The 23,572-nt window shown below is 40.0% G+C and overlaps 1 protein-coding gene across 3 annotated transcripts in view; it reads right to left on the bottom strand.

Annotated features, from left to right (window-relative positions):
- Window positions 1-23,572, bottom strand: part of fndc3ba (fibronectin type III domain containing 3Ba) — a 55,490-nt gene that overhangs the window by 30,975 nt on the left and 943 nt on the right. For 2 of the 3 annotated variants that reach the window (XM_077620927.1, XM_077620928.1), the window contains exons 2-3: window positions 7,575-7,720; window positions 4,549-4,624 (exon numbers count right to left, since the gene is read on the bottom strand). In XM_077620927.1, the coding sequence (XP_077477053.1) occupies window positions 4,549-4,624; window positions 7,575-7,691 (193 nt within the window). In that variant the 5' untranslated portion in view covers window positions 7,692-7,720. Of the gene's footprint in view, window positions 1-4,548; window positions 4,625-4,747; window positions 4,921-7,574; window positions 7,721-23,572 lie in introns of those variants that run through there. The other variant, XM_077620929.1, reaches the window with a different exon arrangement.

Raw genomic sequence — 23,572 nt, 5'->3', positions numbered from 1 at the left:
TTTTCTGTGTTTTTAGTTCGAAAATCATTTTGTAAAATCTAAAAATATATATATAAAAAAGCGAAGATAAACATTGTTTTAGATCTATAAAAACTGAATATTCAGGGTTTTTAATCCAGTTCTTTTAATCAATTTATTTTAAAAAATCTAAATATTATATCTAAAATGGTCCGGCCCACGTGAAATCAAGTTGATGTTAAAGCGGCCCGCGAACCAACCCGAGTCTGACACCCCTGTTTTAGATAGTACTAGTTCCCATTGGTCCAATCTATGGCAGAAATCCAGTTCAATGGATTGCCTATGCATCACCGAAACATGATCGTTCTCTCCCAACCCTCCCAGTTTACATAGACTGGACACCTATCAAAGCAAATGGCAGCCCAAAAAAGTTAATTTTGTATTCGTAAAGTGAACCCCGCCTGTTCATTTGAATGCAGGCTGCACTATTTGGTGCAAAAAAGTCTTAAGTGCACAACAACTGCCTGGGGGAGGGTTGCTTTGGGGTAGTGATGAGCTGTGGGTGGGGCGAGGGTGAAGCATTCCATCGCACAACGCCTGGAGTCAGGGATGGTTTCCGTGGCGACCGGTGTTTCCAAAATGAGCGTACACTTAGGACGCACCCGTTAAGAGGTGAGTCGCTAAAATAGGGGCATCAGAAAAATTATTTAGTCTTAATTTTAACCCTAAAGAATGTGCTTACTCTTTTGTATTTTCTCAGAGAATATGACAAAAATCAATAAAATTGGGGATTTTTTAAAAGTTAAATTAACTGTTCAATTGAATTTTATTGTTGATATAAATGTTTCAAAAATGTCATTCAGTTTTTGTTAAGGGGGACCGCAGCTGGACCACGAGCTGTAGTTTGGATACCACTGGTCTAAAAAAAGGTGCGATTTGCATACTGGAATACTTTGTAAAACCGTATTTCACATGTTAATTTATACTAGGTGTTGTCTTCTGTTTTAAAATGACAGAACAGTAACAATTGAGCTTTTAAGTTTCCCTTGCTGACACGTCGTCACGGGGGATCGCAAAGGTCATATTGACACTGGTTCGAATAATTAAAAGACTGCATGCGCGCCTGAAAAGCTGCAAAGTGTGATTTATTGCATAACTGTCACAACAGCAGCAAAATATTAGCTTGTTTACTCGCACCGCAACAGATGCACGTGCATTTTTACACTCATGCCATCCCATTCTGACGTGTCGTCAACAAGGTCCAAATCGGACTCTTGCAGTCCAGTTAGGGCTGTTTTAGAGCAGGACCGCCAGACCTTTCATTGGCAGAGAATAAGTTAACATTGCACACTTTTGCCAAATGCAAAGAAGATCAGCAGTGCAAAATGTTTTGGTGCACTCGTCGCGCCACCTTAACACGGACCGTCATCTTTTCCACAATACGTATATCTCTCACTAGCAGCTATTTCCACACGTCCTATCCAAAGCCACGGAGGGGCAGAAGTGCACACTCAGGCAAAAAAAAAAAGTGAGACGAAAGCGAAGCCGTCCAGCCAAGTGAGACAAAAATAGAAGAAGACTAAATATATTTAAAAAAAATAGGCGGGGATGAGACAGGCAGACGCGTCCACTTTAAAAGTGAAGGGAGCAAAACATATTGCACAACCGGATTCCAATTGTGTTTTTTTTTTGAAGGTTTGTTTCCTGACACGTCAGAGGACAATATATGAAATATAACATTTTAAGAGAAATCAGGATTTCCCTTTCGGAAACAACACACAATGAAATGAAAACCTAGCAACAAATGACAAACAAGGAAATGGGAGTTCTGAACAATTCAATTTTGAGGACCTTTATTTATATAACTCATTTAGAAATTGGCAATTTTTATATTTTTTGTATTGGATTAAAATAGTTTTTAAAATGAGACAAAAACACACAATTTAAAATAAATAACTCAAATTATAAAATGGTCGATCAATTGGAAACTAATCAGTGATTATTCGACTATTAAAAAAGTCATTTCGAGCACTTCAAACTTGAATTTATCAATATTATACAAAGCACTTAACATGAAGACAATTATGTCACATTCTGCCAAGTTGGCTGCAGTCTCCCCTCTCTCCCGCATTTACCCCCGACCACAGCACCCCCACCCAGGCCTCATCAGCCCGCAAAAAAAGTCCAACAAAGAGCAAACAACACAGTAAACCAACACAGCCTTGTAAAACACACACACACGCGCACAGGCGCATTCCAGAGCCTGGTGCTCGAACACACCCTCCAGAGTGTTGCCCTTTGATGTGAGTGTGGGAAAGCTCTGGGGAATGGTCTTGGTGGGAGGGGGGATTGGGAAGAGGGGGTTCAGGTTGGTCGGGAGGGGGTAACCCGAAGAGTTGGGGTGGGTGGTGATGCTAATTAGCAGACAGAGAGCCAGAGAGGCCTGAGATGGAGACACATTTCTAACTAGGAGTCACTTTAGAAGAAAAAAAAACTTTTCAGTCTCTGCCAATTCCAGGGAAGGAGCAAAAGAAGTCTATAAATCTAAAATGAATTTAAAATTGCCTAAAGAGTGACATTTTGATGGCTGGCATTGATGCTGATAAATGTCTATTACATTTGAACTGGGAGAGCTGGGCAATCTGATAAACAAAAAATGAAAAGGTATACGATTTTTTAGCCCCTAATCTCCAATGTCAATAAAAATAATAAAGGTTGGAGTAATGTAACCAAAGTGCAAATCTTATTTATTAAATAAATTATTCTCTCCCACTATATTTGTGCTGTCAGCCCCCCGAAAACCAGTAAAAACTAAGCAAGGAAACAATTCCATCAAGCCAAAAACCAACAAAACCATTCACTACAGTCAACTGGGGATAATTTGTCAGGGAGGGGGGCCTCCCCAAGCCTGAGGGTTATGTTTGAATGCACGTATTATTAATGTGGAGGGCCACACACGCACATACGCAGTCTGAGGAGGTCAGCAAGTTTAAAGGTAGGTGTTGGGGGGGTTGTCGGCATCAGTCAAGGCAAACCCAAACTGAGAATTCAGTGTGATGCCTGAAACCTCCGTGTTTGCACACACAGTTGTGTGTTTGCACCCTGCTGGGAGACAGGGGGTGGGGGGTACCTGGGGCGCACAACCGAGGCAGCAACTTTTTATATAAAATACCCTCTGTTTTACATGCAGAGGTGCACAGACAGATGTGGATGCTCTACTTGTAATCCCAATAAAATACACACAAAGTGACACATTGCCCTTTGGCCCCGCTCATTACCGATGAAAGGCGTCTTAAAACTAATATTGAAACGAACATGGATTTTTATTCTTCACTCCGCCCTAACAAACACGCAATTGCATAACCTGGGGGGGCACTTGCAAAGATTTTATAGGCAAATAATTCACTCGTGCTTGTAAATATTGAAGACAGTGGGAGGGATTTGAGTTTTTACAATGTAACGGGTTCAGCCGGCAACACTTCACTTTGTCCGTGCTCGTAACTCAGAACAATTCTGGTTGAAATTGTCTTTCATCACCATCTGTTCCAACTCAAAATAAAAAAAATTGTATTGTGTATTTTGACTCATTGAATAGACGATTAATCCATTTCAAAGCTCGCTCTGAAAATCTGCTGACATCATCAACATGAGATGCAGTGATGCAAGATTAAGGGGAATCCCCCGGCTTACGTTTCACTTTTTCGCCCTCCCCCGCACAAAGAAAAAGTGGCCGAGAGACTTTCTTTGACTTTGGCGCGCTTGGCACAAAGAAAGCAGTTACTGTATTGTACTGAATGGACAGTGTTCACTGTGTCTACTTGCATGACTGCCATGCATTCAAGGTGTCCTTAACAGAGATTTTACTCAAAACCAAGTTGGGGGAAAGTTGTGTTGTTCCCACAAACGCCGATAGACATCCAATCCATTTGAACTGTGAGGTGAATCAGGGCAGCCACAATTCATCAACTAATCCCTTATCAAATTAATAGAAATCAGGGTAATAATTTACAGACACATTTGAATTAATAATTCCCCAAATCCTTGATAGAGCCTCATCATCGTAAAAAATCTTTTTTAATGTAAATGTATATATGTATTGCATTTCTGTATTTATTTTGCTCATTCATTATTTATCGTAGGAACTCAGAGTCCCAATACTACTCATAAAGGATGACCTATTTATTTACACAATTTCTATTGTTTACATTTTTTAACATATAAAAAATAAACGAACCAAACCGAAATTTACATGTACTGTTACAATCCTAGTCTATAATAGTAGAAAACGTGTGATTTAGATATATGCTAATTAGCCAACAAATTGCAAAAAACTGATGGTCATCAGATAACTGCCATTGTGGGTTACACATGTCCAGTCTATTTCAACTGGGAAGTTCAAATGGATTGAACGTCACCGACAATGGGAGTCAATGAGTTAAAATAATAATAATAAATAGGATACTAGTACTTTTTAAAGAGAAAGACAAACTGCTGTCTTTACCAACTTCACTCTATTGTACTCAATGTGAAGCAAACCATGAACTCAAAGACACACTCGAATCACTATGACAACCAGCAAAAGATACTGACCCTGGATGCATTGCAGCGAGCCGTCCTCTGCCCGGATGGTGAACGTCTCCCCTGGGTTCACCTGTACCAGGATCACCTGTGTCAAAGCACGAATCCAACTTTACATGTGTGAAAATATCATAATTAAAGCATTGACAGGCGCCAATAACATGACACAACCATTAAAAGCTACGCCACGCGCCCCACGTCCCCGCCTTACCGTCATATTGTCGGCGTACGGGTGGTTAAGCGTGTACACGTGGCTGTAGACATGAAACAGGTGACCCTCCATTGCACGCACGCACGCACGCCGCTGCCTATGCGCTACAGGTGTGCCGCCTTAAGAAAAAAGCCATCATATCCTGCCTTCGGAGTCAGCGTGCTCGCCCATCACAGCGCCAAGCCGCTCCTCACAATCACACACTTTCTGCTCTATCCGCTGCAGCAGCGGTAGCGGCAGCTGGTGTTGCTATGGGAACCACAGTCGAGTAGAGGGCGACCCGCGTTCGCCAAGGACTGAGAATACCCCTCTGTTAGACCATGTGAGCACACTTCAAGACTGGACTTAGTTTTTGATATAACATATATTTTTTTCCTATTTCTTTTTCTTTTATTTCAATATTAAAATTGTAATAAAAATTGACTAACAAGAGGAAGATGCTGCCTGTTGACACGGTCCTTTCATGGCTGAAAAACTAGGGATATGTATGTATATATATATATATATATATATATATATATATATATATATAATATATATATATATATATATATATATATATATATATATATATATATATGTATGTATGTGTATATATATATATATAGAGAGAGAGATAAATATATATATATGTATATATAGATAAATAGATATATAGATATATATATACATGTGTATGTATGTATGTGTATATATATATATATAGAGAGAGAGAGAGAGATAAAAATATATATAAATATATATGTATATATAGATAAATAGATATATAGATATATATACTGTGTGTATGTATGTGTGTGTCTATATATATATATGTATATATGTATATATATGTATGTATGTGTACATATATATATAAATAGATATAGATATATATATACTGTGTGTATGTATGTGTGTGTCTATATACATGTGTATATATATATATATATGTATGTGTACATATATATATATATAGAGAGATATAGATATACATATACATACATCTATATATATATATATATATATATATATATATATATATATATATACATACATATACATACATACATATACACATACATACACATAGTATATACATTTTGGGATAATTTGTAGCTACTTTTTGGTAATTTGAAGGCAATTCCAGGTCACTTCCAAAAATGAATGTAATATTTTTTTTAATAAGACTTATGTATGTTTGCCAATTCCTGAGTCCTGATATAGACAGACCATCTCGGGAAGATGACAGACAAGCCTTCAGACTCAACACACACATGGGGAGATAAATATGTATAATCATTGGTCTCCATCTCTGGTTGCACACTAAGTTTAGGCTGCAGCGCTTTGGAGTTGAAAAATAAAAATGACAACAACAAAAAAAGCTCTTTAAGTGCTAGCGTTATGCTGCCAAAAACACCCCCATCACCTCTAACCACTACCACCACTGGGGGAGAAGATATTCAGCCTGGAAAACGTGGCCTACTCCATGTTAAAAGCAGTTTAGTTCAGTTTAGTATACAGACTTGGAGGTAGAATGAAGTCATTGATTAAGTAGCAAAACCCAATAGTAGCAAACATGACACAAGCGCTTAGTCAAGAAACTAAAAATAGACATTTTATAAATGTATGCATATGTCAGTGTCCCACAGGATGTGACTCAGCTCCAAGTGACTGTGCTGCATGTGGGAAATGTGTGTTCTGCTAAGTAAGTTAGTGTAAAAGACACCCTTAACGCCCAAACTTTGATTAGCTGAACAACTTCCAACCTTTTGAAGTGGCTATTTTGATTTACACAAGAAAACTTGGTGTCTTTCAATATTAGGATGGGTACCACTTTTGGCATCTCGCTACTACCCAGAGAGTGTAATAACCAAAAAAATGATTTGTTTCCCCTACCCTATATTTTAGACATCAATCAAAATAAAAGATTTAATGTAGTTAAATGCTGAACAAAGTAACCACTATTTCCATCCAGGAATTGTGTGCAAAACCTCTGTTTTGAATTGAATCTGTCTGTCCTCATTGTCTCCTATTTGTCATCCCCCACAAATATTAAATTATAAATACAGGCAAAACAACAAGAACTCATTCTTTTTGCTAGATTTCTATCCTTTCTTTCGGGTTGGTTCGCGGGCCGCTTTAAGGTCAACTTGATTTCACGTGGGCCAGATCATTTTAGATATAATATTTAGATATATTTTTTATAAATTGATTAAAAGAACTGGATTAAAATCCCTGAATATTCATTTTTTTATAGATCTAAAACAATGTTTATTTTAGCTTTTTTTTAAATATATTTTTAGATTTTACAAAATGATTTTTGAACTAAAAACACAGAAAAAAATTACAATTATTGATTTAAAAAGGGGGGAAATCAGGAAATTGAATATAAATCCAACTCTTCATTTTAATTTGATCCTAAAACAGAAAGTCGGCACTCACGATTTACTTTCCCGGGCCACACAAAATGATGTGGCGGGCGAGATTTGGCCCCCGGGCCGCCACTTTGACACATGTGCACTAGATGATTCATTGACACTTTCATCACTATTAGCTTTAAATACATGATTCTTTCCGTTCTGTAGATGGGTAATTTTTTTCATGCAGTCATTCATTTTCCTATCTACAGTAATAAAGAGAACTTAACACTACTCTTGCAATCAAGCAATAAAAAATGAGCTGTTCTCTTTGGTAGATACACCATATTTTTAGGCCATTCGTCCTACAACGGACCATTTTTGTTAAACCCTGCAAGTTCTGTTCACATTTTGTTCACACTTCATTAACACCGTATCTTTGTGTCTACGTACATGTTACATGCTGAGGCATTGGCGTGTGTTTTTACCTGTTGCGCTGCGTCGCCGTTAACCATGTGCGGCATAAGCGGGACCTCCCCGTTTAGGAGAGGCGGCGGAGCCAAGTCCAGTGGAATCTGGTCTGTCATCATCATTGTGACGTACATTCATGGAGAAATTCACTCAACTGCCCTACCTGGAAAAGTACACAAAGCAACACGTCAGATACAAAGGTATGCAAAGTATGACATTGTAAGCAAAGTGTGTTTCCTTTTACGTCATACATTTAAATATGTTCCCACCACTGTTAAAAGGTTTGTACATGAATAATTATGAATCAGTGTCACTGATACCGATAGGAGCAGCTGGCCTCTTGAATTTTTTGCAATAATGGAAAGTTATGGTTTTCTTAAGGATCTCCCGATGCTGATTATTTTGTTACTTCCGATCTGATCTGATTTTTTAAAGATATATTTTGCCGGTACCGATACAATGCCAACATTTTTCAACCAGTAAAATAATGCAAAAAATAATGCAACTATTAAATAACTAAATATATTTTTATTATTAAAGTGAGATCTGGTTGTACCTCACATAGAAATGCTCTGATAGTTTGACTTGACAACTATTTTGATAGTTAATGTCATTGAAAGACCTAAATATCGTCCAAATCATTTTTTAATGATGACCATCCCAGGGAAAACTCATTTACTGTCTTTGGCTGTCAATGGCAGTGAATGAGTTAAACAGGTGCCTCATCTGCAGTTTAGCAAATAAACAGCACTTAGTCGAGCCTGGTAATGCGTATAAACACCACATTCATCATTTTGATAGTAGATGACACATGCAAACACACACAGCTGTGTGTCACTGCCCATCTTCACTTTCAACCTCAAATAATCTCGCACCAACAAGTCTTCAAGGGGGTTAGGAGATCACACAGCTGTGGCTCGCACTGTTGCACCATAAACACACGCACCCCACCGTCACCCTTGCCACGCTGGCACCGCCTCCGCCGTTTTAATCGCACGTTCGGCCTCAGCAGCTGCTACGTTTCTTTCTCCAGCAAAGCCACGCTCCCAGCTCGACCTGGCCATCCTGCCTCGAAACACTTGCGTGTTTATGTAGTTTCCGGGACACAACGTCGATAGACACTAATGAAAGCGGCGCAACCAGGAAAATGTAGAGTGAGAACAGAGGAGATTGAGAAAGGAAAAAATAGGTTGCCGTGGCTTATAGCCTGACATGTGCAAACGTGGCAAAACCATAACAAAATGATGTTTCAACTCAGTAAGTGTCCAAATAATGAGTTTCCTTTACCGATACATATGTTTGCACAACAGCAATACAAGTTATAACTCCAACTGGAACCATTCAAGATGCCATTGATATCTTAAATGTGATTTCCCAGGTGGATAAAATGTTCCTTTCAGAAAAATTCCACCAAGCACCAACAATCCCCCGCTTGATGTGAGTAAAAGTAACAAACACACGCAGACGTCCCAAGACGGCCATGACCTCAGCGCACGTCTTACTCATACAAACAGTCTCACACACTTTGAGTGCAATTTAAATATTCCCAAGCAAAACTGCACGTAGCAGGCTAAAGAGCTTTGTTGGCCAATTCTAAGAGCATTTACGGCAAATAGAAAAAGGTTAAGTCCAACTTAACCTGGAAAGGAATAGGTGAGCGTTTGTCTGGTGGAGGTGCAAAGCTTGCTCTAATCTCATTTTTGTTGTGTCTGACGCCATTAGTGGCCTTCCAGGAAACGTGCTGATGACTTGTTCACTCACCGCAAATGATGCGGCTAATTGACGGACACGCTCGGCAGTAAACGAAACTCACCTCACGAAAAGCAACAGGTTTATGCAGATAGTGAACATCTTTTTGGTCTACTTTTAGACATTTTCTGCCAAAATCTAATCCATATGAACTGTTGGGCTGGCAGTGAATGATCTTGTTTCAGTAGCCTTAACGATGATAGACATCCAATCCATTTGGACTGGGAGAAGTTAGTAACAAACGATCACTATTTTCAATTTCACTGCCCGCCTCACAATCTTCACGCAACTACGGTGGTTTGGCTTTCAGATTATTCAACCCTGTCACACTACAAGTGTTAATATCGAGTGTATCATCATTCCGTGGCCGGACGTTTCGTTGAAAGACGTTTGGTCGACCGGACGTTTGGTAGAACGGACGTTTGGTAGAACGGACGTTTGGAAGAACGGACGTTTGGAAGAACGGACGTTTGGAAGAACGGACGTTTGGTAGAACAGACATTTGGTAGAACGGACGTTTGGTCGGCGGGTTCGCTCGCTGTCAAATTATGACAGAGTTTACTGTTGATATTTAGATATTTAGATATTAAACTCTCTCTCTCTCATGATTATAATTTTGAGAACTGGCTTCAACAGTAACAACCCGGCGACCAAACGTCCATTCTACCAAACGTCCATCCTACCAAACGTCCATTCTACCAAACGTCCGGGCGACCAAACGTCCGGTCGACCAAACGTCCGGTCGACCAAACGTCCGGGGACCAAACGTCCGGGGACCAAACGTCTTTCGACAAAACGTCCGAGTACCGTATCATTCACCTATTGATCAGCACACTTGACTTTAGATAACACGTATGGCACACTCAGTTCCTGTGTGTGTATTGCTCTCAGGTGTCACTGTTTGGAACTCTAATGACAGAATAATCTAGTCACATGCACATCCAAATACACCCATGACAGTGATGTATTAAAGTCCCTTTAACATCCTTTTATCAGAAGACAACTTGGAATTCAATAAGCAATGGAAATGTATGTATGCATGTGTGTGTTGAAAAAAAAATAGGAGTGGGCGGCGCTACTAAATATGGTGGGAAACTGCCACTGACACCACTCCCATTCAAGCCTGGCTCCTTTTACAAAAGGTATTCAGTGAAGGAGGGACCCTCTCTCACACACATACTCGGATTGTGTGAGTACCTTCTTAGCAGAGGTGGTGTGGAGGAGACATGGAGATGCAGTGAAGGGGGGTTGAAGGGAAAGCAGGGTGGAAAGGAATGCTGTGCTCAAGTGAAAACACACACTAGGGCAAGACAGAGGGAGGATTTAGAAAAGATGGAGGTTTTCCCACATAGGGCAGCAGCCCATATGCAGCCAGTGTGTTTGCATTGGGCAACTGCATAAGTGTGTGTCTATGTGTGTATATGCGTGAGTGTGGGAGTGTTACCATCCTCCTGCCTTGTGATTGCAGTAATGATACGTCGTCCACGTTGAAGAAAGGGTGGTGCGGAATGCAAATGGACACACAAACAAATTAACACACAATCAGGCAAAACACCTAAAACCGTGTACCAACAAGCACCTTCTCGGAGTCCGGCATCCCCAGAAGGGGTTTTAAAGGACTCGACTAAAACCCCCACCTCAGGTGTCTGCTGCTCGTGAGATAAAAGCGGAACACCAATCAAATGTTAGGAAGGCATTCCATTACCTCGTTCCCTACCATTGATATACTGATAGCTGTCTTAATTATCTCCGGGTCAAAATAGATTAGGATTCCTCACGCCGCCAATGGCCATCCAATGAGTTCCCTACAAAAGGAATAAACTTGTTTTGACTTTTGTCAGGGAAAAAAATTGTCAACCGAATTTGTGGGGGGAAAAAATTGGACATTATATTTGCAGGCTCTTAAATTGTTTAGGCATGGTGGAGGTCTATGTTTTGCTGCATCCACCCTAAATGAGTGGGCGCATTTGCATGCAGTCAGAGAGAAATACTCATTTGTGGTAGGAATGTGTGACGGGGCCCCACACGTCTGAGGTCCCTTGCTAACTGCAATGCAGATTGCAAAAAAACTCACAAGTTCACCAAAAAAAATCTAAACAGTTCACTTTATTGTCTAGTTTATCTAGAAAGTGCGAATTAAATACACTGCAGTGCTCCTAAATTACAGTCATGAAATTTTCCAGGGTGTCCGCAGTTCTTTAAAAAGCCTTAGCTATCCTTAAAAAAGACAAGTAATCCTTCAATGTGCCATTCAAAGGTCTAAAGAAATGCACAATAAACAATGCAGCATTGGTTATGGTTATATTCAAGGAATGGGAGGTGTGAATCTGATTAAAGTGGACCTTATGTCTTTAAATTGAATTGACAGTGATAAGTGTCCAATTCATTTGAAGTTAAAGGAGTTCTAGTGAAAATAAATTGGATTTCTATCACAATCAATTGGGCTGAAGAAGACCCACTTGGAAATGATTATCCGAGCTGTTCAAAATCTGCTTCTTTGTGGCTGGAATCAGCCACGTCAAACACATCTGAGCGGGAATGGTGAACTTCCAAGGACAAAATGATGTATTTTGCTTTTGATCGTGAAAGATCTGGCCCTAGTTCTGAGGAAGTGTTTGGTTTCTGTTCCATTCTCAGTTTCAGACTCCCACAGATCACTAAGAAATGAAAGTTAATACAACCCAACTTTTAAATGTGTGGCTTCATATTGTCTGCAAGTGGTCTTCTGCAATTGATTTTCTTCTTCAAACATCCAGGAACCTTTTGGTCTGAACACATCTGATCGTGGAGCACAGTCCCAGGAAGTAGGACTTCTGAGATTTTTTTCTTTTAACAAATGGCTGACATTGACAGTGATAAATGAACCGCATCTGCTCTAAAAACTGATTATATTTTTTATATTGGCCACATAGTAACTTTTCAAAAATGCATTTAGTTTGTTTAACTCAAATTGTTAGGGTTCATTGGCAGCCATTGACGGCAAAATTTGGATTCAAATGGGCTTGTCATGATTAATTATTTTTAAATCATTCTAAATTTACATCTATATCAAGACAGAAGAAGTGAGTGTTTAGCTTTTTAGCCTTCCTGTAGCCCGAATAAGAAGCTCTCAAGAAAGGTGTAACAGGCGCGTGCAGGCTAGGAAGTTGCACACAAATAAACGTACCCGCGCTCATTTTAAAATAACTTCCCAGTTGGAGGTAATGTTGTCAGTTCAAACCCTTCCCAAAAAGTTTATCGCATTTGCAGTTGACTGGTCCAGAGAGGAACATTCCGGAACGCAAAGCTGCACTGCAGATTAGAGGGAGTCTCAGTCGTAGCAATTATACTTTCCCTGGATGACTCTTTCATACAGCTTTGCTCTCTGCCTGGCTCTTTCATTTGCTGCCTTTTTTTTTTTTTAGACACCAAGTATTCTGAACAGTCGGCGGCGGACGAGTCAGGGCATGTACTGATTTTTTTCCCCCTTTCTTTTTTTCCAAATGATGTCCTCAAAACTTCTGTGCCACATTTGGACTGGTAGTAAAGCATGCACTACTTTCACCAAGCCTGGTTTCTAGGAATATCAACATACAACAATGTTTTTGTTACATTCTAAAACAGATTGTGCGTCTATGCGTATCACATGACCTTTAAAGGAAAAACAGGACATTGTTAGACCAGCGAGGGTGTGTACATTTCTTTACCACCTTTAAAAAAAAAGCATCCCACATCCAATGCAATGCTCTCATTAAGCCTGGTTTCCTAGGATCCTTTTAAAATGATTTTAATTGCTTACATACAAAGAGCTGGATCTCTGAAGTCACCGCCTAGTTGTTAAACGTAAAATTAATCATCTCATTTTATTTTATTACCTAAGAAATCTTTTAAGAAATGACTGTGGAAAATTTACAAAATAAATGCAAAAAGTTTCCTAAGTATCAAGGTGATTTATTGTTATTTAATGAATTAACCTAGTGGCTGCCATTTTCAATTAAAGACATCCAACCCATTTTGACTGGGAATCCTGGCAGCCACCATTCACTGAAAAAACAGTAGAAACGCTCCTTTCCAACAAAATAATTATACAAAGATGATTTTAAAACCTGCAAAAATGGTGATTATTCACCTCTATCTGTCGGAATGTATTGGATGTTTATTGCCATAAATGAGGCTGAAACATAACCACCGTTATAAATTCTGAAAGTCAAATCCAACATATTTCTTTTAACAATCTCAACCTAAAGGCAAAATTCTCCATCGCAGGATGCAAAAACAGAACATCATCTTCCTATTAAAAGCCTGTTTTTCCAGGGAACCAAGCACAACCAAAAGAATCCCGGATCCCTTGCTATTGCCATGCACTTCCTGGAAAGACTCCGCCTCCTTCGCATTCCAGCTCCCTGTCAAAACACGGCGCTCTGACTCCAAAACGACTGCCGGGAAAAAAGCCTGTCGGCGGGGCCTCAACGGGCTGCCGGCAGCGCCAAAGAAGAAGAAGAGGCAGTGGCAATCTCGTTCTCAGGAAGAGACGACGGTTACATAACAGAGAGTGAGAGAGACGTTCTGGACAACACCCTCCGCACACACACTCAAACAAACACATATGGAAACAGACTTTCGGGGCTATTGTCCACAGTCACATGAACAGAAAACAGTCCTTTAATCACCCACAAAAAGTCCACCAATATCTCGTAAATCAAATGGGCAATTTCAGTCAGTCACATGCAGAGGAAACCTGGAAAAGAAACCTTCCTGTTTCCCTCGGATAGGCGTCTCCAAAGGAAGGAGTGCAATGAACACCAGCGTAGAGTGATAAGTCATTTATATCGCGTTTGATGTTCTAAAAATTACCCACTGTGGACAAAATCTGACAAGTAATCGCACTCACTTTTTACAATTACTATGTCTTAAGGCCCTAAAACGAAAGTTATGTGTATGTGACTACAGTTGTATGAATGAATGAGGGTCAGGAGGGATGAAATCCAACCCTTATAACTAAAACAGTGTTAGAGAATTAACCAAAGAAACCTTTTTTGTCGAGGTCCAAAATAAAAATGAATATTCTTTAGTGTATATTACTTTCAAGTTAACAGAATGCCCGGTTGGTGGTACTCGGCCGTTTGGTCGCCGGACTTTTGGTCGTTCGGAAGGTTATTGATAATTACCATTTAAAATTGTTGCTCAAATTCCCTAAATACAAACTGTGAATTATTATTTAGTCATACTTAATGCCCTATTAATTATTAGGCTAAAGAAAAGCTCCAAATTTCCCGTACTTTTATTGTGCTTTATTGGAGAACTTGTTAAGACCCTGACTGACGTCCCTTCCTTAGGGGACAACTCATGTACATACAAACTCTTATACACTCACACGTCCGCTCAGTGAAACTGCTCAGGGCCATTGTTGGCTTTTATTGATGCGTAGACCGTGTTGTTTTACCTTGTTTTGTCGCTGGACTTTAGGTCGCCGGACGTTTGGTCGCCCGTTGTTTGGGTCCGGGCGACCAAAAGTCCAGCGACCAAAAGTCCGGCGACCAAACGGCCGGTCACGCCGGTTGGTTACGTGACGAATAGAACTCGTGCCATTGTATATTATTTCTACTTTACAGCATCGCCAATGGCTATACAACAATCATAAACATAACTTGGCATCTGTCTGCCTTCTCGACGGGATCTCGGCTTCAATGCGTGTGGAGTGAGAAATGCGAGGAATCCTAATTGTGTTATTGCTCCTGCGCTAACATTATTTCTGCCTTTCTTAGCGCAGACTGCCAGCAAGTCTATTCGTCAATCAAGGGTCATGACAATCAAACCTGTGCTGACTTCACACTGGGCAAATTTGCTCCAGCAGAAATCTGGACAGCTGTTGGCTCTGTGCTTCTTTGTGTGAGCACTTACCAAAGCCAAAAGGCAGAAAAGACAAACCACAGGCCGCGAAGGCTCGGGTACTTGCCACATAGCCATCTCGCTGCGTCGGAATAGAGGAAAATGCTTGAGATAGGGGGGAAAAGGAATAAAGATAATAGGAGAGTTTAAAGAAATTCTTCAAAAGAATCAAGATTGGATGATCTATGTATTATATCGTATGGAGGATGAATAAAGTTCTTCTTTATTGTAAAAAGAACCTGGATTGAAATTTTTCATTTGTGTTTTTATATATTTTGGCTATGAATGTTCCGACATGAATGATATGAATCTCTTATACATTAGCTTTAAGCTCATGAGTTTTCATGAACAAATAAACGCAAACTATGATTTGCACCTGAGCACACAGTATGTATCATTTTCTTTATGTCTGTCTAGTTTGACAATTTATTTCAACAGGAGTAGCATTAACAGCTTTAAAAGCAACAAGGGACTCTTAGCTATCTGCCCAAAAAAAACTAGAATGAGAGAAGAAGAAGGAAAAATTTGCCTAAAGGAGGACAAGTAAGGAGTTATGTAGGTCAGCGAGTGGGCGTGGAGTCATCCAAGTCTAAACACAACATGACAAAGTGACCTAACAACAACATTCATTTAAGCACAAGTCAGGTTTCCAGCTCTTACATCAGCCGAGACCACTCCGTCCGTCCCTCATAACCCCACGCATGCTCGAGTCCAGCTATCAAGCATCACTGATGCCCCGACAACCTCTGTTTCCTGTCATCATGACCACTACTTGTGTCCATATTTGGAAACATAATTACTGTCATGCTGTAAGATCCCCAGAATTCCTGTACTCTTCAGGTGTTATTGTTGTAGTGCATCTCCAATGCAGAAGTAGTGACTGCCCCAACCAGCACATGATCATGACTCACTTAAAATTATTCTTTCCAGATTGTCTTCCCCTTTTTAGTTCTCATTGAAATCTAAACTCTCAATAGTTGTCTACAAATACAAAAAAAATGCAACTGTAAAATAGAACTCCTTTTAGTAATGCTAAGATTTTAAGTAGACATAACTCAAATTCTTCAGTCATCTTAGGTAACTTGCTTCCTTAAGTATTCGTAAAATATTTACTCAAGTGAATATTGGGAACTAGATCAAAATACGTGTCAGATTTCAGGCCCATACTTAATTTTCTGCGTAAACTTAACTTTTGGGGCTTGGCTGTAAAGTGTGGGTCATGTGTTTTGGGGTAGAGAGGGTGGGGGTGGTCCGGTAAAGTGGCTTTGGCAAGTTCTTAACGCTAAATTGTCCCACATGGACGACCATGCCCGGTTTAAACAAACACAGCCACTTCCTCCGCAACACGCGAAGCCATCACAAAAGGAGGTTAGGTCCAAAATACAACTGCATATACATACTACAAACATATGGTAAATGCTATAAAATGTGTGTGTATGCTGGCAGACAGTGAGCAATCCTCCACACAGCTGAGGGCTTGAGCATGAAGAGTGCACACTCAGCATTTTTGCAACATATGATTTGGAATCCGCTTTTTGACACCGAGCGTGCAACAATAAAGCGCACAGCTGACTGACTCGCCCGTGACTGCCATGCACCGCAATCACAGACCGCGAGGCATATCCACACATTGAATGTTACAATTGTTGCCATTATGCTTATTTGTCCAATAAAAGCGAAGATGTTTATTAAGCCGCATTCAACATTGTAGAGTAAAACACAGGCTTGGTTTGTTCTTGGTTTAATTGTATTTTCTGTTTTGTAGTGTTTATTTTTTGGTGTAATGGAAAAAGGTTTAGCCCTAAGTAATAGCCAGCAGTAAATAATAAATGTATACATTTATGTACAGACAGAGATTTTTTAATTTCCCATTTAATCCAAATCCAAAAGCGATAGTTTTTGACAGTTAAAAATGCAATCAATAGATGGCAAATCATTTTTTCTGCATTATAGTGAGCCCTGATACCAACTTGAGAAATGCTCTATTCACAACTATTGCAAAATGCTTGTATTGCTCTTCTATCACCGCCAATGGCCCTGAAACATCATCCTTCCCAATGGCAGCCAATTATCTAAACATGTCTAATGTAAGAGCTGGGATGGGTAAATTAAAAGCTAAGTAAACATTCATTACAAATATGAAGACACGCCAAACAAATTACCATCACATCATAAAGTTATTTAGAAAATTATTTTCTACGTGCCAGCAAGAGGCGTCTCAGCAAGGCCTCGTTGACCTCCTCCGCCCGACGCCCCAAAATAACGCCATTGTTTCGTCTGCATTTCAGCGAAACAGATATGCTCCATTGGAGAGCGTACTGTACACTCCTAAGCCTCGCCTGGAGACAGACATGACGGTTGGACTTTTCCGTGCCGTTTATGCAGAGCGGCGAGGCGGAAACGGCGGTGGCTAATGATTTTGTCGCGCCTTCGTGACACGGCTCTTAAGATGCCCAGTGGAGAACACACGCACAGTTTTATGGACCGTGAAAAAGCATGCTCGCGTGTTCAAAAAAGGCTGTTCGCAGTTGCTTGACAAACACACACAACTTGCTCTAATAGGGTGAAAGATATTTTTCTTCCACTGGCTTTAAAATCATGAATGGTTATTTACAAGCCCCAGTCTATGACTAACTCCTCCTACTGCTGCTGCTGTGTTTATGAATGAGAGTGTGTTCCCGTGTATGTGTGTCAATCTATGGAAAATTCATGCGTAGCATTTTTCCGCAACAGTCGACACAGCTTTGTTGTGATAAAAATGTGTATGAACCTGTCGCGGACACACATGCACAAATACATCTAATAGCCCGAGTACCACACCCCATCCTTTCCTCTCTCTCCCCCATGGCCTTGGGGTCACAAGGTTGCATTCCCCCCTCCTCAAAGCGCCTCAGGATTTCACAGCCATACAAAGATGTCGCTGTATATTTCCGCCAAGCACACCTGTTACTAAACCTTTCCTGGAACGCTGTGATTGACTCAATAGACCAAAATCATAAACCAAATAATCAGTATAAAAATAAAGTTAAAAACGTTTTAAATGATGTCGTTTACATAATAAATAATAAAATTATACAGCAAATAAGGTTGGTCGCCCAATGCGATGAATTGAGCTATTTCAGTTGTGATTTCTAGAATTTTTTTGGGGCTATTGCTTAACATTCTGTTTTTTTTTCAATAGTACAAATAAAAATATATAAGCCATGCTATGTATATAATTTTTTAAAGTTAAGTGGATTATTTTGTTACGTCTCATCTTAACTCAGTAACTGCTATAAGAGTGATCAGAGAATACTTAAAAATGTTAACAAAGACATTTTTGGGGGGTGGGGGGTCCCATTTTGGACAGGATATTTTAGATAATTAGGCCAGAATCCCATGTCATAATGCAGGGCAATGTAAGAGTTTGAAGTGGAACTAAAGGAGGACCTTTTGAAGGCCAAAAGAGGCTCAAGGAGTAGACTTAAAAAATGACAGGTATGTGGGGATGGGAGTGGTGGGGGTGAATAAGGACTGGGGGCACTCTAGTATGCATGCCTCAGAGGGGGAGGATGGAGGATGGGTGTTGGAACAAGGAAAAGTAATAAAACAAGTGGCTTTGCATTCAATAACAACTACTTCCTCCTGTTGCATGAACACTCAAACCTACCATATAATGAGAGAGAAAATATGCCATCAGCAAATGGAGGAAAATAATGGCTTCTGAGTCTGAATATGTATACATGTACAATTATCTCAATTTAATTTATGTGGTACTCGAAGAACAACCACAGTGCTGTATATTTGTACACCATGAACATCAGGCAAGAAAACAATTTGTATTAATTTAGAGACAAAACAAATTTCAGAAAAAAAATAAACAAAAAAACAAAGGCAGAAATTGAAAATGTGTTCAAGGCTAAGGAATAAAATGAAATGATAGATGAAAGCAACATTTTTTGTTGACTAGTGTGATCAAAAATATTTGGACAGTGCCAATTAGTCAAAAAGAATACAGAATACATGAATCAAACAAAGTTGTTTTTTCCGCCAAATAAGTTTTACAAGCTTTTGAGTCACAAACTAGGAGGTATAACATTTTTTACACACCACCAATTTAGGACTTAAACAAGGGTGTGTAGAATCAGGAAGTAGTCCATAATTGTTATGCACCAGCAATCTGCCACTTGATAAAATGTGTCAAGATTTCTGATAACATTTTTAAAATTCTTCCCAAGTCATCTGGTCACAATATCGCCTTCTTTCCCATCATTTAATTGACAAATTATTTTGAGGAAGTTTTTATCATCCACTCTCAATCGTCAAGTGCAAATAAAGTCATTCATAAGCGCTTTCATGTTCCATTACGGAGGGGAAGGAACTTGAAAAAAAGTTTCTTTTTATCTCCCCCTGAACTGGTGGTCAACAATGCAGGAAATTATCGAGGGGGGCCCTGTGGGGAATGTGCGAGGGGGTGCTATCGTGGAGTCGAAAAGAAAGGCGGAGGAGGGCAAACATCGCAGATCGGTGCCAAGCAAACATGAGATGCTGGGATACTTCAACACAGCACAAGAGGACGCTGGGAAATGGAAAGTGAAAGCAGCGGCGAGGTTATCAAGAACACACATTCAGATACAAATGCCCTTTTCTTTCTTACGTAGTCGGTTTTTTTAAGGCCAATATCACCCATAGAGCCTCTCCTGTTGCTTTCTTTCACACCAGAACACTTGATATCCAGCACGGGATGCATTGTCTTATCCGCGTAACCCGAGAACTGCTACATCTTCCTTTCCTGACAACACACTAGCAACTAACACAAAGCGCTGCTCTGCTTTGGATAATATGTTCTAGGTTACAGGCGTCATCGCAACCCCTCCCTGACCTTTCTACCTGCGCAACACACAGTAAGTCTTGGGAAAACATTTGAACAACTTTGGAGGGGAATGGTAAACAAATTTAACCCTTTACGGGGCAATCGTTTAACTCATTGGCTGCCATTGACAGCGCTAGACCTGCAATTCATTTTGACTGGGAGAGGCTGGAGCTGAATGGTCGCTGCTTGCCCTCCCACTCAAAATGGATTGGAGGTCTAGCGCCGTCAAGATGAGCCAGGTCTCCCAGTTGAAGTGAATTGGACATCTATCGTTGTCAATGGCAAGCAAAGTATGACAGTATGAAATAACAAAAATAACTTGGCTTTCATTGGAGGCCATCTCATAAAATTTAGATTTTTCAAAACAGAGATTATGACCATTTCAGACATTTTGTTTGAAGTTTGTGGTTTCCATCTATTTAAACATTGTTTTTAATAGTCACTTTTACTGCATTTCTTTTTTTGTGAGAAGCCACTACCCAATTTAACACAAAAGAAAACCAGCGGAATCAATTTCACATTGTTTGTTCCTAAAAACAAAAAAGCCCAGCAGTGACAGAAGTCAACACGAGAATATATTTTTACAAAAGATAAGATTTAATCATGATTCCTGATCACCATCTATAAAAGTAACAAACAGGAGCAGGCGGCTTTTTAGCTTAGGAACAGAATTAAGATAAGACGAACCTTTGCCTGTACAAAATATTTCATTTACATTTCTTTGAATCACAGCAAAGGGTTTCCGAGGGCACTACGACCTCAGTGTCATTTATCACCCCAAATGTTGTGTTTCTATTAAGAATCAAGGTTGCCATTCATTTGCGGCTCAAAACGCCCGTGCGCAGCTTAAGCAAACAAACGTCGCACGGACTTTTCCAGACCTCCCCACGAGGGTCGCATACCATAACGCTGCGTGTGTATTCAACACTCTCAGGTTATGCTATAGAGCAGGGATGTCCAAACTACAGTCAGCGGGCCACCTGCAGTGACCAGTTTTTATAGGCCCGGAGCAAATTATGAAAATATAATTGAACGTGGCCAGCTAAGAACACTTAGAACTTAGAACAGAGTTAAAAACGGATTTCCAGCGCAAATTTCCCAGCCAGCAGCGCATAAATATATAAAGCCATCCATAATTCTGAGAATGTCAGAAAATAACTCGAGACATAATTTCTTGCAATTGAGCCTAATTTAAAATTCAAGGAATCTAAACACAATGAGACTAAATGAAATTAGATGAAATGAGTCATTAAGTTAACTGAAACTGAAACTTAATATCCAGAAAGTACTTTCAAGGGCCACATAAAATAATAAAAGGGATAAAACTGGCCCCAGGACTTGAGTTTTACGTCTGTGATCGAAAGGGCAAGTTTTTAATCGCTCTGGCTATTACTGCATGTTGCGGAGCTAGATATCCGTAAAATATTATTTGAAACATTATTTTCCAACCAAATGGGTAAAATAGGATTTGTGAAAGGATACTGAGAAAAGAGATTTTGACAGAAAAGCATGATTAATGCCAGGCTTCTTAGTTAAAAGGGATTTGACATCTACAGCTGTCAATGGCAGTAAATGAATTAAGGGATACAAGAAAGAAAATAATCCAGAGGGAGGATATTCCTAAAAAAAAAACAAAAATTAAAGTAAGAAAACTGGAGACATAAATTCATTCATTTTCTGTATCCTCACAAGTGTTGCAGGGGGCGCTGGAGCCTACCCCAGCTAATCACGACACCCAAAATCGGTGGCCACCCAATCGCAGGGCACGAGGAGACAAAGGAAACCCATTCACGCATTTTCACATTTTTGGAATGTGGGAGGAAACCGGAGAAAACCCACGCAAGCCTGGGGAGAACATGCAAACTCCACAGAATGAGGACGGACCTGGGATCGAACCCTCAACCCCAGAACTGTGAGGTTGCAGGCAACTTTGTAGAATAAAAAGAAAATGGCCAGCAACAGCAAAAAAAGTCATGAAAATCACAACCAATATAGCCCAATTTGTCACAGAAGAGAATTTTTTAGAAGTTTCTACTTGCAAATCGGCCCGCAAGCCGTAGTTTGGACACCGATGATGTAAAATTAAGCCACGCTGCCCACTCAGCACAACAAGGGAGGGTGGCTACAGAACTCAGGTCGTTGACTTATATAAAGTGTTATTCAACCCGCTGACCTATGCACACTGAAGAAAAAAGGCCAAAGAAATCCGACTCCGCCGTGAACAGCAGCTTCTGTGCTCGTACCACGAAAAAAAGGGAGGTAGATTATTATTATTGAAACGTTGCGTACATCCTGCAGCTGTACGCATTCCCAGCTTTGCCGCAAAAGCCAGACCATACTGGAGAGAAAAAGGTTAAAAATAAATAAATAAGTCACGCTCAAAAAGTTTCAGCAAGCAGATCCAAGCATTCCCACTCTGGCATTTGCAAAAGGCTTTGTTTACATTCAGATTGTGCAGAAATTCTCAAGTTTTACATCAAGACAAAAAAAAACGTAACAAGCCGAGGCTCCTGAACGAGGCTCCTTCAGCTGGAGCCAAGATCACTGCGGTGACAATAATTACACTTAAGGAGACACAATATTAATAACCGGTTGTGTCAGAGAGGTGCGACGAAACATCATGTAGACACGCTGTCTTTATAATATTTTGATGTTCTTCTTCAGTGCCATTGACGGCAATGGGGGTCCAATCCATTTGGACTGGGATAGACTTGCATCAAGTAATTGTAAGTAACTCCTAATCCAAAAGCATTGGATGTCCGTTGCTGACCCGGCTGCAGTGAAAAATAGTCACCAGGAAGTAGATGAACCTGACTGAAAATTGGTCAATTGTGTTTAAATCTACAATAAACTATGAAACTACAGTAAGCCCTAAAAAGTGAATGTCACATCAAAAAGCAAAACAAAGAAACAAGTATCCTAGAAGCTTCTAGAAGCAGACAAACTAGTCAAATGACAGATGTCCCAAACAATCAAAGGCATTTAAATACATTTACATAAAAGCACAAGGACCTGATTTATAAATTCCAGATCGATAAAACATGATAGCACATTCATTTATTTGGTGTATTGAACATAATAGAAAGACAAATATGACATTGCGTGTTTTTGTGAGCCTACAACTGGCTGCCATTGACAGCGATAAACGTCCAATCCATTAGGACTGACAGGATTGGTTATGATGTCTATCACCATCAATGGCATTCAAACATGATCATTCCACATTACCTCCCCGCTCAGCCCATCATCATCATCATCCCCTCCTTGTCCCCCATTTTAGTCTTAAACTAAGAAAAAGGGCCCAAAAACAGCCACATCAGCCTTGCACCTAAGGAATGTCATCTGACGTCATGTATTTAGGATCAGATTTCTCCTTCTCTTTCTCCACTGACAAACTTGTGCATGCGTGTGATTTCTTTTCTCCAACGTGCCCCCTGGATCCAGAGTCCACTATTTAGCAAGAGGAGGTGAGTTCAAGGGGGGCTTCTGCTTGATAAAGAAGATTCCCAGATTTTTAGATTCCCATCCAACCTCATACATATACAG

Source organism: Stigmatopora argus, chromosome 15 (assembly GCF_051989625.1).
Source record: "Stigmatopora argus isolate UIUO_Sarg chromosome 15, RoL_Sarg_1.0, whole genome shotgun sequence".
Classification (NCBI taxonomy): domain Eukaryota; kingdom Metazoa; phylum Chordata; class Actinopteri; order Syngnathiformes; family Syngnathidae; genus Stigmatopora; species Stigmatopora argus.
Note: the sequence above shows the minus strand (reverse complement) of the source record. Positions and strands in the feature narration are given on the sequence as shown.